This window comes from Leuresthes tenuis, unplaced genomic scaffold (genome assembly GCF_036924035.1).
Source record: "Leuresthes tenuis unplaced genomic scaffold, fLeuTen1.0.hap1 SCAF_15, whole genome shotgun sequence".
Classification (NCBI taxonomy): domain Eukaryota; kingdom Metazoa; phylum Chordata; class Actinopteri; order Atheriniformes; family Atherinopsidae; genus Leuresthes; species Leuresthes tenuis.
Window position 1 is genome coordinate 28,112,683 of NW_027325369.1, and position 16,336 is coordinate 28,129,018.

General features: G+C 39.3%; 2 protein-coding genes across 9 annotated transcripts in view; one reads left to right on the forward strand and one right to left on the reverse strand.

The window, feature by feature from the left end:
• The window catches only part of daam2 (dishevelled associated activator of morphogenesis 2), a 101,602-nt gene extending 94,871 nt beyond the window's left edge, over nucleotides 1-6,731 (forward strand). For all 8 annotated transcript variants that reach the window (XM_072366029.1, XM_072366034.1, XM_072366031.1 and 5 more), the window contains 2 exons: nucleotides 2,122-2,292; nucleotides 2,373-6,731. In XM_072366029.1, the coding sequence (XP_072222130.1) occupies nucleotides 2,122-2,292; nucleotides 2,373-2,585 (384 nt within the window). In that variant the 3' untranslated portion in view covers nucleotides 2,586-6,731. The remainder of the gene's footprint in view (nucleotides 1-2,121; nucleotides 2,293-2,372) is intronic.
• A 3,023-nt stretch (nucleotides 6,732-9,754) lies between these two features.
• Nucleotides 9,755-14,249, reverse strand: LOC140270550 (interferon-inducible GTPase 5-like). Its single transcript, XM_072365728.1, has 2 exons — nucleotides 13,330-14,249; nucleotides 9,755-11,941 (listed from the first exon to the last, which is right to left on the reverse strand). The coding sequence occupies exons 1-2, from the start codon at nucleotides 13,880-13,882 to the stop codon at nucleotides 11,304-11,306; spliced, it is 1,191 nt and encodes a 396-aa protein (XP_072221829.1). The 5' UTR covers nucleotides 13,883-14,249; the 3' UTR covers nucleotides 9,755-11,303.
• Nucleotides 14,250-16,336: the final 2,087 nt, after the last annotated feature.

Below are 16,336 nucleotides of genomic sequence, written 5' to 3' on the forward strand. Positions count from 1 at the left end.
ACAGCACTCACAGCTGCATTTGTTTGTTTTTTTGGTGATGTCAGACCAAAATGCTTTTTTAGAATACATTATTAAATTATGTAAATATCATATTGGCATTAGCATGCTAATACTGCTGCACTAAAGCTGATAAGAAGGTCATTTCTTTTTAGTTTTGAAGGACTGAGAGGGAAAGCTATAACATATATTCATGGAAGGTCTCCTGACTGAATCTTCTGGGTACAGCCCCAGGGGCCAAATTGATCAAAGGTGCCTTCAATGAGCCCCTGTTTGGTAGTGCTAACATTTTTAGATGGAACGTCATTTAAACAACCCTAGAATGCTGCAAATCACCATAAAGAGACATAAAGATGGGCACAATGTCACCAGTTTCAGAATGACGACACAGAGACACAAAATGCAAACACCAAATTACCAGATATAAAATGACTACAAAGAGATGCACAGTAATGACACCGAGACAACCACACAGAAAACAATGACCTCAAGGAGATGCAAAATGATCGGAGGAACATAAAAGTATGCAAAATTACCTCTAATAGATGCACAAATTACTCACATACTAAAGCTAGATTACCACATAGAGATGGGGCAGAGCTACACATACAAGTGAACACTACACTATAAATGATTGCAAAGAGAGGCAAAATTACCACAGAGGGACACAAAATGAAAAGAAACAAATGGACTATAAAGAAATGATGCTGGTATTGAATGAGAAATTAAAAGTCACTACAAAGACACGCATAAAAAACGTAACACACGGCACTTCTTTGTTGTTGGCCAGTGGTTCGTTACCTCATTATATGTCTGTACTTGAGTAATTTAACGATGCAATAACACTCTTTGTGGAAGTTCATTCAGTGAAATTGCCAACCTTATTGAGATTCTAGAAAACAAATTGTGGGTATCATCAGTTTTGCTGGGATTCATCCTCAGACAACAATGACCTCCTGCACAGAACATCATGATAATTCATCAGCAATCAAGTAAAAATATAAGTCTTAACTCAACATCATAATTAAAGGCATAATAGCACAGCTTTATTTTATTTAGTTTGTTTGAGATGGGGGAAATTAGTGATACACCAATTTTTTTTATTCTGTTGTGTTTGTGTATGTGAATTTGTTTGCTCATTTAGCACATATCCAAAGTGAAAAGGGGAAACTGTTTTGACCAGACACATAATTACTAGCAGAGGGAGGGATGATGGTAGGGTTGCCATGGAGCCCAGGCCTGTAATGATAGGATGGCTTTGGATCCTGAGAAAAGAGCAAACCCCAACTCTGTTTTATCACAGCACAAGGACCACATACAGAATACAGAACTCATATAAGCAAAAGATACGATGTTCTGTCACTCCACATGCATGTGAAGAAGGAAGAGTTTAGTAGATGCCTCTATTTTCTAACTGAAAGTACTGTAGATTTAAATAGTCTGACGGTAAAAAGTCATCCACAAAAAGCTTTAAAAAAAGTTTTAGTTAGATTGTTCATTATCACCCTTTTTTCTTCTGTACACTTCCTGCCCTGCACCAAATGTGAAGTTGAGAGAAAAATGTTTTTTGTTTTGATAACCATTTAAAACCCTTCTAGATTACTTCTGAAATAAATTAAGTTCAGTTCTCTATAAAAGGGACTAAACTGTACTCTGATTGCAAAGTTTTCAGACATCCTGCTGCTTTATTTCAAGGTAAGTAATCTCTACAGAGTTTAGACAGAACTAACTTCGGAGCCTCTCAGTGATGTACAGTATATTGAATCATTATGTTTGAGGATACTGGCTGGGTATGTATCTGTGTGCTGCAGTACAGTGCTGAGTGAGAGGGAACTTTTGGCTGCAGGCATCGTTCTGGCAGAGAGCACTGAACAGCTTGAGCCGTACAGGGAGGACATACGGTGGTCAAATGCAGTCGCTCAATTGCCTTGCATGTGTGTGTCCCTGCAGTTCTTTTGAATATTAAGTGTATATACCAGTAGAATTTATTTGAAGGACATATGTATGAGCTCATATGTTTCTTTCTTTCACAACATGGACAAACTATGTCAAATTAGTCTATACAGCAAGACTCATAATTTCACTACATGTCAACTTCTAACAACTGGCAAATATTCCATGCAGTTTGCCAAATCTCTGAAGCACTTTGGCGAAGAAGAGAGGAGGATGCAACCTGATGAGTTCTTCGGGATCTTCGACACCTTCTTGCAGTCGTTCAGCGAAGCACGGCAGGACTTGGAGAACATGCAGCGACGCAAGGAGGAGGAGGAGCGGAGGGCACGGATGGAGGCCATGGTGAGACACAGAGAACAAGCCCGGCTAAACTGGCTCTCTGTCTTTTCTTTATAATAATTTTTTCTTTACTCTGTTCCCAGCTGAAAGAGCAGAGGGAGCGGGAGCGGCGAGCCAAGAAAGGCGGAGCCTCAGACGAGGTCAGTGGAGAGTTTGATGACCTGGTCTCTGCGTTACGCTCCGGCGAGGTCTTCGATAAGGACCTAAACAAATTCAAGCGTAACCGCAAGCGCTCCGTCAACCAGCTCGTGGAGGGTGGCGGCCGGGAGAGAGCTGTCACCAAAGTGAACTACTAGGCTGGGAAAAGGAAGTAGTGAAAAAACACTAGACATCTAAATTCTGCCATGGCGTAGAGCTCTTAACACCTTTAGTCCAGGTCCTGGAACAATTGCTGCTGACTTTGGAGCAGGTGTATGTGACAGCTGGACTGGACATCTAGCGACATGTGTGGATCAGATTGGCTGTCTTGAAGGATGCAACACTCTGTGGTTGGTCTTGTAAAACTATTTCCAGCCCGTTTGTCTCGAACATTGTAAGATCTCAAATTTTGGGATGGATGGATGGATGGATGGATGAACAGACCACTGTGACACATTGACTATATCCTTTAAACACTGTGCTCAAGGTTCTCTTACACTCTTTCTCTCCTCACAAACCTTTTCTCTTCCTCTATAAGCTTTGTGGTGCTGAAAAAGCCCCTACAGTTTGGTTATCTGGCTCTAAAACACATGGGACATTGGGATTAGAAAGTTACTTTGTACATTGATTTGCGGCCGAGAGACAGGATTAGAAAGGGGACTATGAAGCATCTACTGGCAGATTTGAAAACCAGAGAAAGTCAAATAAGAGGGAACTAAGCCATAACCTTGACAGTCATGGTTGCTATGATGGTTCCCAGAAAAAAGACTCCACAGCAAGAAAATGGATGGACGTCCATCAACCTTCATTTTTACAAAGAGGGCTATGGAGTTGGCGAATTCCAGGAGGCTTCTGAAACAGTGGTTGAGAGAACACAATGTGGGGTTATCACTTTTAAAGCAGAAGATTCATCCCAGTGGTGTCCGAAGGCACACAGTATTCCCCAGAGGAACATCCCAACTGTCAGTTACACAGGAAGAAGAACATCTCAAGGAAACAACAACTCAGCTTGATCTACCCCACAAAACAATGACTGTGCCACATGGATCAAGCTTTAAAGGGTTTCAACATTGCTCTGGCATTCAGCAGTGCCAAAGCAGAGGCAAAAACTTGTAAATGTATTCATACAAAATATACTGCAATTAGGCATTAATATATATTTATATTTAGATGCAGACAAGCTAATTGCAAAGATGTAGAGGTTTTTTTTATGTTTTGGGATTTTTGTACACGCGATGCATTCTCCGTTGCGAGTTCACATTGACGTTGAAGTGGATTTCTATACATTTTGCGCTTTACGTTAAAGAGATAATTGCTTGTCCTTTTCACATCTTATTGTCTTGTTTGCACTGTAGCTTTTCTGACAAACTTTACATTCAAACTCACACAAGCCAACTAAAGTATGCTCTAATGAAGGAATTCCATAAATAATTTAAACTTAAAGACACAATCTGCAATTAGTTTACAGCGATCTGCCGTCAGTTTCAAAGGTTCATATCTGACTGTATTTTGTTCCATCAGCTTCATCTTGTATCATGCGTAGTATCTATATGAAAGGCTCTTCATACAGCATCTCTTTGGGTTATTTCAGTTGCCATTCTCAAGCCACACCATGTGGTGGGTCTATTTATTATTGCAACATCAGGGTACAACAAGACACTTAAATTTCTCCTTGATTGAAGTCATCACAGTGTAAACTTACAGAAGACTAAGAGTTATCTGAGAAAGGAATCTAAACTACCATCTGTCCTTGCAGGTTTTGTTTATTTTATCAGACCCACATATTGAAACCAGCCTCATTTTCCTTAACTGTTTTTGAAGTATAGCGTCTATTTTTTAAGAAGAAATGTACATATGCCTTTCTAATAACTAAGCAGCAGACTTGATGGAGGCTGCTGCTTATTGTTTGGGGTCAAATCATTAACAAGATTTAGATCAATTTCTTAAAAGACACAGTATCTTGCTGCAGGAGGTGCTCCCACAGAGAGAGCTTTAATCCTGGGGCAAAGGAGGGACTCCGAGGCCTCTTCTCAGGAGAAGAAGAATCTGATTGGGTCACACACCATTTTGAGTAATTTTCCCTTAAATGAACGTAAAATTCTATATAAGCAGGTTGAGATCAATACATTTGTGTATCATAAAATTAACTAATATCATCCAGCTGATACTTAGATAACCCATTTTAGTCACTCCATCAACATAGCCTGACTGGACGGTGTCCAGAATTGCAATAGGACAAAGTTATTTCACACATATACTCATTGAATTTAAACAGACAGGCCAAAGACTTAGCAGAACACACCCTGAGTCACATTTTTAGGAAAATTTAAATGGTTGTTTCCACAGTAATGGTTGAAGTAAACACAGAGTCCTCCTGTTTGCAGTTCTTTCCCACCATTCTTCACGTTAAATGAGAACTATTCCCACCGCACCTGACTCAATGAGTACTTGCTGTACATATACGTTACATTACAACAGAACACATGCACTTGATCTCCTCTACTGTATGTTAGTATTTCTAGAAATGACTGTCCCAACTTCTCCCTCATTCTGACAGCTTGCTAACTGTTAGCAAGCTGCTAACTATCTGTAAATGTTCACCTTTAAGTGCCTCAGATCCTGTTTTCACACAAAACATTCCTCAGACTGTGTTTTAGTGCTTGTGGCTTTCCAGAAAATGGTGTTTGTTGGTGAAATGGCAATTGGGATTGCATTGTTTGGCACCATCTTGTGGTCCAAATTATTGTACTCTACTTTGAGGGCCACATGTTAAAAAAAAAAGTTCTCCAGTGTGAGACCTGACCCCAACTCAACATTATACTCTAAATAACTCCAAAGGTTATACATATTTGTGGGCAGAATTTCATTCTTTTTATAATTTTTTTGGTCAGATGAGCCCCATAGCTTTAATTTAGCCATAGAGTAATGTCATCACTGTGTCATTTCATCTCATCAGGTTTGTTTCCTGGCAAAACAGAAGCAGAGACAGGCTGATGGGGAGGTTTAGGTGATTCAGCTAGGAGTTTTTAGCCCTACATTTAAGAGATTAAACCAGTAAACCAAATTAAAATAGACTTTTTATATTCCCAAATAAGGAAATGACGATCACCTCTCCTTAAACCAGCATCTCATGTATATTTGAGCTAACCTTTGCTCCTTTGTCTTTCTAGTTAATCAGAGTTGGTATATCAGACTTCAGCAGACCTTTTTGAACTCCTAATTCAGAGCTTTAACCCATATTGTAGTGCAGACTATTTACTGAGGGGTATTGCAGCATTGTCAGTATTAATACAAGTTTGTGTTTTTACATGTTTGGATGTTTTTTTGTTTTTTTTTTGGCCATTGACTGGCTGATTTGGAGTGTAAAGATGGAAATCAGAGGAAAGAAATTAGTAGCTTGTTCGATGCACTTTTACGATGGGACATTTCCATTTGCAGCACCAGTTTTGAGGGCTTGGTTCCCTCCTGAAATGAGAAGGGTGCAACGAAAGTGTGGTGCAAAAAAAAACATGGTGTGTAGGGGAACGAGAGGAAAAAGGGCAAGTGAGGTCTGGGACTCCGGCTGGACTGCTGGACACATTAACAGTCAGTCTGTTGAGTGGCAGAGATGGGATTTGTGGGGGCGTGGAAACAAAGAAACAGCATCGCTCCTACAGAGCAGGAGGTTTGAATTCTAAACAAAAAATAATAAGTAAAACAAAGAAAAGACTGGTTGGGGTGGGGGGTATTTTCTGTCACCACCACATTTCTGTCATTACACGCACATGGCGTCATCTGCATGCCAACAGGAGGGTGCACAAAGTGTGATGTGTTGATCCTTTAAAAGGACATTGCTTGCAAAATGGAACACACCTGTTTCACCACAGTTTGTTCTGCCATAGAAAAGTTGCACCCATTCTTCAAGGTTGTATAATTGTGAGGAGTCAGTATTTTTATGGTTGGAAAAAAAAATCCTCCACTGAAAGATGTACAGTTGGAAAAAAAAAGCATTTTGTACACCATTGTTGATGTTTGAGATAAGATTAAAAAAAAAAGATTAAAAACATCGAGGAATGTTCCATTTTCTGTAAATTGTACCTCTATTTATTTGCCTTATTTAGTTTGCTATATTTTGTATGTACACACAGCATTACAACAAAATGTCATATTAAAAATATGAATAATTAAACTGTGGTCCGTGTATGATGGATAGTTCTGAGACTTGTATAAGAATGAAATCTTTCATTTCTATGATTTTATTTTTGTTTTGTAATTTTCTCACCCTGTGTCTTTTGTAGGGTTACAATAAACTTTTTGTCCCTGAACACTGCCTGGCAATCTGTTTCTGTACTATAAGACAAATAAATGTCAAAGGTCGTTGCTTTATACGTACAGAAGGACTTCTAGATGTTCCCCCAGTTTGGTAAAAGAAGTCCAGAGGGCTCCAATAGTGCCTCTAATTTGAATGTTTTTTTCAAATTGAACCCATAGTGACCCATAGTGACGCAGGTCAAAACTAAAATGAATGTACCAAAAATGGGCTGTTCTTTGACACTTCATGGTGGTACCTTTTCAGAAACATGATGTATGTAGTCCATTTGGTCTGTTTTATATTCCCTATAGTTTCTTAAAGGAAAAATGGGTCTGGATTCTTATGGGTTAATACAGTGTTTTTCATTCCACATGTTAAAAACAGCTGTCAGAGTTGAATATGTGTTAACCTAGCATGATGTAACAATGCTCCAAAGAGATTCTTGTTAAGTCATTACTAAGGCCCACTTGTAAGTTTACAGTCATGTAAATCCATGGCAGTCAGCACTCTTTGTTGTTGTGCTAATTATCATGCTGCTGTATGAATCCTCCTCCAAGTAGATGCCACAAACTTCTAGCCAGGATTCATCCATAAACTGGCTCTTTCTTTTTTCCTTTGTTTTCATCATCCTCCCAGAAATTCTGACATGTCTCGGCTCACACCAAGGCCCAATCCCAATTCCTCCACTTGGCTCCATCACTCCATTTTTCAAAGCTTTGTCACCTTTTTCCGATTACATATAGGAGTAGTGGTCATTGAGATATCCATATAGCCTCCAATGCCCCAGTTGAAGGGCAATATAACCACTTCTCTTTGATCTCTAAAATGGGTACCTTGCCTATAAAAAATGAAGGGGTGAGTAACGATTGGGTCCAAGCCTTTACCTTTGTTTAGACTCCTGTGAGGTGGTTCAAAGACAACTCAGACTCTGAAACAATGAAAATTTTGGTAGGACTCCAAATAGTTAGAGCCCTGCATTTACTAAATTCTGCACCTGTGATGAAGCTGCATTTCTTTCTCTCTGTGGACTAAACTTGACAAATCTATCTTCTGAGGGGGGTTTTACTGCTGCTATCCCTGATCCTTCTTTGAATTAATTCAAATTATTTTACTGCTACTGTTTAATAGATCAAATATTTAAGGCTTTTAAGATGTGGTTTGTTAGGAAATCATCTGTATTTGCAAAGTTAACTGCAATTAAAGATCAATTTGCATTGCCAGAAAGCTCAAAAGGAATAAATATATTCTGCTTTGAAGCAGTAATACCTGCATCAACATGGATTATATTTTGATTTACAGAGGAAACCATTTTTTTGCATTTTGTTATATTATGTTCACCTTACATATGCGTTTAGGCATGAATAACGTTGCATTTGTACTAAATAACTGAAATTTATAACCTTCAAGTTATACATTGTGGTGACATCCCAACATAGTTCACACACAGTTCCTGACACTGACCTCTAGAGGACAGTGAAAGCTGACCACAATTGTCTGCAGTTGTCAAGAGGACAAGAACACACGTCACAGCCTGCTACCAACTAATGAAATAAAACATATACATAAAACAGGGAAAGGTTTTTCTAATGTTTTGCTCAACTCTACTAAATATATAACACCTGCATGATTATCAATGTCAGATTATGCATCTGGTGTTTGAATTGTGTTAATCTGTTTTTGGCATCCCCCTTTAAAAAAACAACAAAACCAGTTTAATCATCATATATTTAATCACACAAAAGATAGCTATAGCTAGATAGATTAGTTTTAGAGGAAGCCATCATGTCACTTGAAGTGTTGACAATCATACAATTTGAAAAATTTGAAATTCTGAAGAGATGTGTTTATGATATACACGTGAGAAGTGTCATTTACGTTCACATTGATATGAATTAATACAATCTGTACTGAAACCATCTGAAAAGCAACTAGTTTAAAAAGTGTTGCTAGATTATAATTTTGTGGCACATGTTCATTTTCATACAACCGGCTCCACTTTAGTTCACTGCTGTTCTAAAAGTACCACCAGATGACATCGGCTTAACAAAATCACTCTGTGGTGTTCAACCCCAGAGCCCTGAGAAACACTGTGTGGGCCTCGATAGCAAGCGAGTCAAGGAAAAAGAATCAGGATATTGTAGGTTGTGATAAAGGAAGGGCCATTTCTTTACAGGGATTCCTAATATTTTGATGAATCTGGACCTTTCTGTTGGACATGGCTAAAAGCAGAGCGTGCTTCTTGTGGTCAGGAAGTTCTCTGTCTAAGGTCTCATGTAAGAGAGAGAAATCATACAGGTGGTGACAAAACAGTCCAGCAGGAGACGCCAAAGTCACTTTCATAGAAGTCTGCAAGTTTGCTGTGAGAGCAGCTAAATCATCACAAAGATAACTGAAAACTTTAATACTGAATTTGATTGTAGTATCCAAGTACTACAATCAAATCTATCTTTTTTTTGTGACCCATATTTTGATATCATAATTTGGTCATCTGTGGAATTAAACTCAGCCTGGCTGCAGAGATTGTTTTGGGTAGATTTTGTTTTTTCTATTTGTTATTTCAAATAGAAATAATTCAAAATGCTCACCCATAATGCAGTCTTCTGTCATTTTTGTGAGTCTCTGTTGAATTCCTTCTGACTCCTTTCCTCAGCACGTTCAATTGTTGTCGATCTTTGAGCAGCAATGAGGAACTTCTCTCCTTCTTCTGAATCTCCTCAATGAGTTTCACACAACTTTTTCTGAAGCAAGTGTCTGAGGTGATGATAAAGAAGTCAAACTTCTGAAATCCAACAAACTCTTGGTATGTTTCTACTGGCAACTTGGTGGTCCCAGCATCAGGAAAATCCCAAAACACCTGGGAACTGGGAAATTAATTAATTGTCTCTTTTTAAACCTGCATATATGTTTCATATTCTGTCTTGTGACATCTACTCCCCCATCTCTCCAGCCGTAGCCTTTAGCAGACCATTTAGAACTGTGGTGCCATAAAAAGGCAAAGAATGAAGTGATGATAAAAAATCACATCCACAGACACAGTTTTACACCTTTATTTATTTATTTGTGTTCCTGGACACAAAAAAAACTCTACAGGGGAACACAATCCCATCGCATTTTGTAAAATAATCATAAACTGACTGTTGCATCGCATTTAACAGGTAAAATGTCCACATTTGGAGGATTTGGTTTGTGATGCAGCACATGACTCCAAATGTGAAATATCAAGTTTGAGTCTCATTCAGACCACTTGTAAAGTAACTTTACCTCAGAGTGTAGTTTTTCTTTTGCATTCAGTCACTGTTCCCTGCTGCTTTTCCACACACTGTTTTCTGTTTTATACATAATAACATATCAAACATATCTTTGTATCTTTGTAAAATTTCATAGTGACAGGCATTTTTTCTTTTTTTTGGAGATGCTTTGCCTGACAGAAAACAGCTATGAAAGGTGCTCGTATGAGAGAAGATCATGTCGACATGGTCGCACTGTTTGGTCAAATATTTTTATTCTAATATATTATTTATTGTACAAACGTATGATCACAAAAATACAGATTCTGCAAGGAAAAATCATGGTATTGTCTCATTTCCTCCCCTGATGAAGTTGATCAGCTAAAAAACATTTTGAGCTGTTTAAGTAATTTGAATTTCCCCCACTGGGCATGAATAAAGTATTTTTTTGATTTTATTCTATATCTATGACAGAATATTTTAGCTATGACAGTGCGCAAACTTCATGGACTACACTCTTATAGATAACTCGTGGTATTTCCTTATAGTTTCATTTCCTCCCCTGATAAAGTTAATTAACTAAAATAAACTTTGACCTACTTGACTAATTTGAATTTCCCACACAGGGGGATGAATTAAGTAGTTTTCTATTCTATTCTATACCTATGACAGAATATTTTAGCTATGACAGTGCGCGAACTTCCTGGACCGCACCCATTTGTTCTAATCTTATAGATAAACTTGTGGTATTTCCTTGTCTCATTTCCTCCCCTGATAAAGTAATTAGGAAATGCTTCCCTCTTTTTCTGGCAGGCCTTTAGCCCTGTTTGGATTTGTTGTGCTCTTCATAAACTAAATCTTGTTACTGTGAAGAAGCACATTTTCATTTTTTCCGGGAAAAAGTTTGACGTATTGATATAAACTCTGATCACATGCTCACTTTTGCTCTGCCTGATCATTCTTTGGATTCATCTTATCCAGTTTGCAAAAATTCTCCATGCAGAGCTGCCTCAAAAACCTTTTTTTTAGTTATGACTCAGTGCAAAAAAATCCCCCTGTGCATAACAGTCTAAGTTTCGGCCCAGCAATGCTTGCCTGGAAACTTGAGGTGGATACGTATTTATAAATGATGAACAGTGGCAGTTTAATTTGAAAAGGCCTCTAACGAGTTGATCACATATACCGGAGTGTCATCTGACAGCTGCTTTAATGGATATATGAAGGTGCATCAGCTGATTAAATGAAAAAATCTAAAAGGTATATAACAGCTGGATTATAGTTTTGTGTGATATATTTATTTTGTCACCTGCTCTGGTTTAATTCACTGCATCATCAAATGTATCATCAGCTTAGAAAAATCACACAGTGGTGTTCAACCGCAGACCCCTGATGAACACCCTCTGTGCCTCATCAGCAAGAGTACCAAGGAAAAAATTCAGAGCTTTGTAAGTCACGGTAAAAGAGAGGGCCATTGCTACAGGGATTCCAAACAATGGGATGAATCTGGACCCTTCTTCTGCTGCCATTAAGGCAGATGCGCTTACGCATTGTGTCAACAGCTTTATTAGCAGATCTTTGGTAATGTTGCTCTTAGCTAGTACTGATGTGAGGACAGCTGTCAGATCATTAAATGGCACACCTGTACTGGCAGCAAGTCTTCTCAGTGATGACTCATCAAGACCAAATCCACCTACGTATTGTGAGACAACAACAACCATCAAGCTGAGGTCAACAGCAACAGAAAGCCCTGGAATTGGTACAGCTGCTGCAGCTGCAGATGCAGCAGCATGCCATTTTATATCAGCCTGAAAAGCCTCCTTCTTCTTATTGATGATCTCCTGGTTGATGTTGGGCATGGCTAAAAGCAGAACATGCTTCTTGTGGTCAGGAAGTTCTATGTCTAAGGTCTCATGTAAGAGAGAGAAATCATACAGGTGGAGCTCAAAGTTGGACAACAGGAAGACCCGTGGAGACTGAAATCCTTGTTTCTGAAGACCTGTGTTGGAAATAAAACAATGTGATTCAGAAAATATCTTTACTAATGTGACTGTTAAAAACTGACTTTCTTGAAGTTAACCTGATAACTTATGTTCAGGAGCAGCAGCACACATCCATCCATCCATCCATCATCCATCCATCCATCCATCATCCAGCCATAATCCATCCATCCATCCATCCATCATCCATCCATCCATCCATCATCCAGCCATAATCCATCCATCCATCCAGCCATCCATCCATGCATCCATCATCCATCCATCCATCCATCATCCATCCATCCAGCCATAATCCATCCATCCATCCAGCCATCCATCCATCCATTCATTATCCATCCATCCATCCATCCATCCAGCCATCATCCATACATCCATCCATTCATCATTCATCCATCCATCATCCATCCATCCAGCCATCCATCCATCCATCCATCCATCCATCCAGCCATCCATGAATCCATCATCCATCCATCCAGCCATAATCCATCCATCCATCCATCCATCCATCCATCCAGCCATCCATCCATTCATCCATCCATCATCCATCCATCCAGCCATCCATCCATCCATCCATCCATCCATCCATCCATGAATCCATCATCCATCCATCCAGCCATCCATCCATCCATCCATCCATCCATTCATCATCCATCCATCCATCCATCCATCATCCATCCATTCATCATTCATCCATCCATCCATCCATCATCCATCATCCATCCATCCATCCAGCCATAATCCATCCATCCATCCATCCATCCAGCCATCCAGCCATCCAGCCATCATCCATCCATCCATCCATCCATCCATCCATCCATGCATCCATCATCCATCCAGCCATCCATCCATCCAGCCATCATCTATCCATCCATCCATCCATCCATCCATGCATCCATCATCCATCCATCCATCCATCCATCCATCCAGCCAGCCATCATCCATCCATCCCTCCATCCATCCATCATCCATCCATCCATCCATCCATCCATGCATCCATCATCCACCATCCATCCATCCATCCATCCATCCAGCCAGCCATCATCCATCCATCCATCCATCCATCCATCATCCATCATCCATCCATCATCCATCATCCATCATCCATCCATCCATCCATCCATCCATCCATCCATCCATCCTCTGTCTTTCTCCAGTCATCATTAAATATCAGTAATTCAGTAAAATCAAGGCTTACGTTATTGTGATTTCAATATTAATGGATTTTTTTGCACTCCTCATGCATCCTACTTTGTGAAACATAAAGAATTAACATAAAGACTGGCAATTGGTACAGAATGGTAGCTTTCTGGATATTTTCTTTTTTGGAATACTAAAAGTTCAAAGGAAACATGCATTCTTCAGACTCAAAATAAAAGAGGTAATTTACCTTGAATGCAGTTTTGTCTGATTTTTGACAGAATGCTCTCTGGATCAAAATCCCTCTGACCTCTTTCCTCAGCAAGTAAATCATTGTCAATCTTTGAGCGAACAAAGTAGAACTTCTTCCCCATCTTCTGAATCTCCTTCGCGAGTTTCACATCATTTTCTCTGAAGCGAGTGTCTGAGATGATGATAAAGAAGTCAAACTCTTCAAATACAACAAGCTTCAGGTACTTCTCAGCTGGATGGTTGGTGGTCCCAATACCAGGAAGATCCCATAGAATAACATTGGGATAGTTTGGATGAGGATATGGTTTTATGTCCATGGTGGTTTCTACACAACCAGTTGGGGCAGCTCCTGGAGAGTTTTTGTTTATCCCCCTAAAGGCATTAACAAAGGAGGATTTACCAGAGCCAGATTCTCCAGTGACTCCAATGTTTAGTGGAATATTATTTTTCTTTTCAACATAATTTTTGATTGTTTCAGCTGCAGCTGCAGGGTCAACCTCCAGCAGCTTTTTGAAATTCTGGATTACTTCTGGATCAATAAGTTTATCCATGCTGACCCCTGAATGGGATAAGAAAATAGTGTTGAAATCACTGCTTTATAATCATGGACAACATTTGCAAACATCTGCCTTCCAAAAAGTAACACACTTGTAGATTTCTCCGTGGACCACCTTTAGCTTTCATTATGACATGCATTTGCTGTGGCAGCGTTTGGATAAGCTTATGCAATGTTTCATAGAATTTATTTCCATCCAAAAAGATGTAGTATATTTGGAGAGGCCAAACCTGATCAGTGTTTTGTACCACACTTATATGGTGTAACATCGATATATGTATTTATCTTTGCCAGAAAGTCTGAGTGAACTTAAAAGAAACCATAGGCTGAAAAAGCGTATCAGGAGACAGATGTGTTATTGTATGTGTGTACATCTGGATGTAAAATGGAACTGGCTTTGTTGTACTTTTTCTTACATCATACCGCCTCATTGAGTTTAGCATTAACGGTGAACAATACATAAACATCATGTCAAATTCAAAGAGCCCTTTAAAAATCTCTTAAATTTGCTACTGAATACATTTTCACATGTGTTAGTCTTAATATACAGAGAAAAACGAAGGGCATTAACATTAAGTTGTAAAATAAATGCAGCAATTCTCTTGGATTTCTTCCAGAAACTCAACACTGTAGTCAGGGGTGAACGTAGTTTTAAATTCTTCCCAATACCATTACATTAAATCAAACGCAGTAAAGACATTAAACGTGTGGTACACGTTTCAAAGGCCAGGCGCAGAGGAGACCGAGGGGAGGGGGAGAGAAGCAGGGCAAGAGCCTCGAGGAAGAGAGGGAGATGCCCGGCCAAGGCTCCGTCCAGCTTGGACCAAATTTAAAACACAACTCCGACAGTTCAGAAATTATTCGGAATGAGTTAAAAGGAAGTTTTAAACAGACAACGTAGTTTTCAAGACTGCATATAGCTAGCGGAACCGTGACAAGTTCTTAATTAGGGCTTTATAGCAGGTAGCCGCTCTCCAATCTTCCTGGTACTGCGTACAACTAAAGCGTTGCGCAGTACCGGGCCGTACCGGCTTACTTTCACCACTGACTATAGCAGTAACAACACTTAAACTTTGCACATTAAAATGTAGACCAAAGGATAAAAATATTCTGAATTCAAACCTTTTCACAAAGTAGAGTAAGTAAGCTGCCGCTTCGGAGATATCCAAAGATTCCACTGAAACCTCAGAGGGAGCTGATAATAAACGAGATAGAGAAGGAGGAGGAGGCTTATTCAAATTTTTTCAACATGAGCTCATGGAAATGTTTAAAAGAACAAACCACGTCTCTAACTGTGTTTTATTAAGACAGGCTGCCTTTTTCCTGTTTAACTCTCAGTTTATAGATCACAGCTCTAACTGTCACTAAATCTTATTCATAGTGGTTTACAGGCAGAAATGCTCATGAGTTAAATAAAATAACAATTTAGCAGGGTCCCTCTATAGATGAAAAGGGTGTAAGAAAAATGTTCAGAAATATCCAAATGAGCAAAACAACCCCCTATGAAATATTAAAAAAGCATGTGTGTCTGTGGGTTTGGTGCAGTGATGTCAACAGTTGTTATCATTGTCCAGTTGATTCATTCTTCACTGTCTTTGTTGAAATTCACCTTTTGTCATTTCAGACATATTTCATGTTTTCTCTTTCATTGTATTCCACATGTCAGCACTTTTGTGTTAGAACATTTAGAAATTGTATGATTATGACTTCAAAATGCATACTTTTTGCTACACCACTGTATGTGTTTGTGCTCTCATTTAATGCTAGAACTGTTCATGTCATAACTTAATTAGTCCACTGACAACAGAACATTTTTGATAATGGATTATTGGTTTTATTATTGGCGAGACTCAGTGAATAATTCCCTGTAATCCCTATATAGACCAGTGAGCAGTGCTGACCAACATGTCATTGGGGTCATCAGGTGGAAACCTCCTTTCATCAATGTTTCGTCTAATTGGGCCCACGACACCTCCAGAAGGCCAGACTGTGATCACTGGCGTCCCAGAGTCACTCCCCTAATGCCAGCCATCACTGCTCCTCACACCACAACAACCACCTTTTTTTCCCCCACAAGCAGCATTATTAGCTACCCCAGCCTTGTTCATTTTCAATTTCAATAAATCAATAAAGATTGATAAATAGATCAATAAAGTCTCTATTGATCTATTTATCTATCTAGCCTCTCACCAACTGCACATAAGTCACAGTGGGGTAGGGTTTCAAACCTTGGTTCGGGTAGGGGATAATGAAAGTAAAGACAGTGCCAGAGGTAGAGGCAGAACAAGACACACTAGCAGATTCAGCAGACAAATGCATCTAAACAGTCCTACAGTCACTAAGAATGCCAGCACATACAAGGCCATACAGGCCAACTCACCTAAAATGGCCGCCTGGTTTCAAAAGGCTCACATGTGCCATGTGAAAACCACGTGTGAAACTCAATTTG

What these genes read in the sequence shown, in the direction of transcription:
- LOC140270550 (XM_072365728.1), bottom strand. Translation starts at nt 13,882, where the DNA reads ATGGATAAACTTATTGATCCAGAAGTAATCCAGAATTTCAAAAAGCTG. An exon ending in CAGACAAAACTGCATTCAAG is followed by an intron (nt 11,942 to 13,329) that starts GTAAATTACCTC and finishes TTTCCAACACAG; the next exon opens with GTCTTCAGAAACAAGGATTT.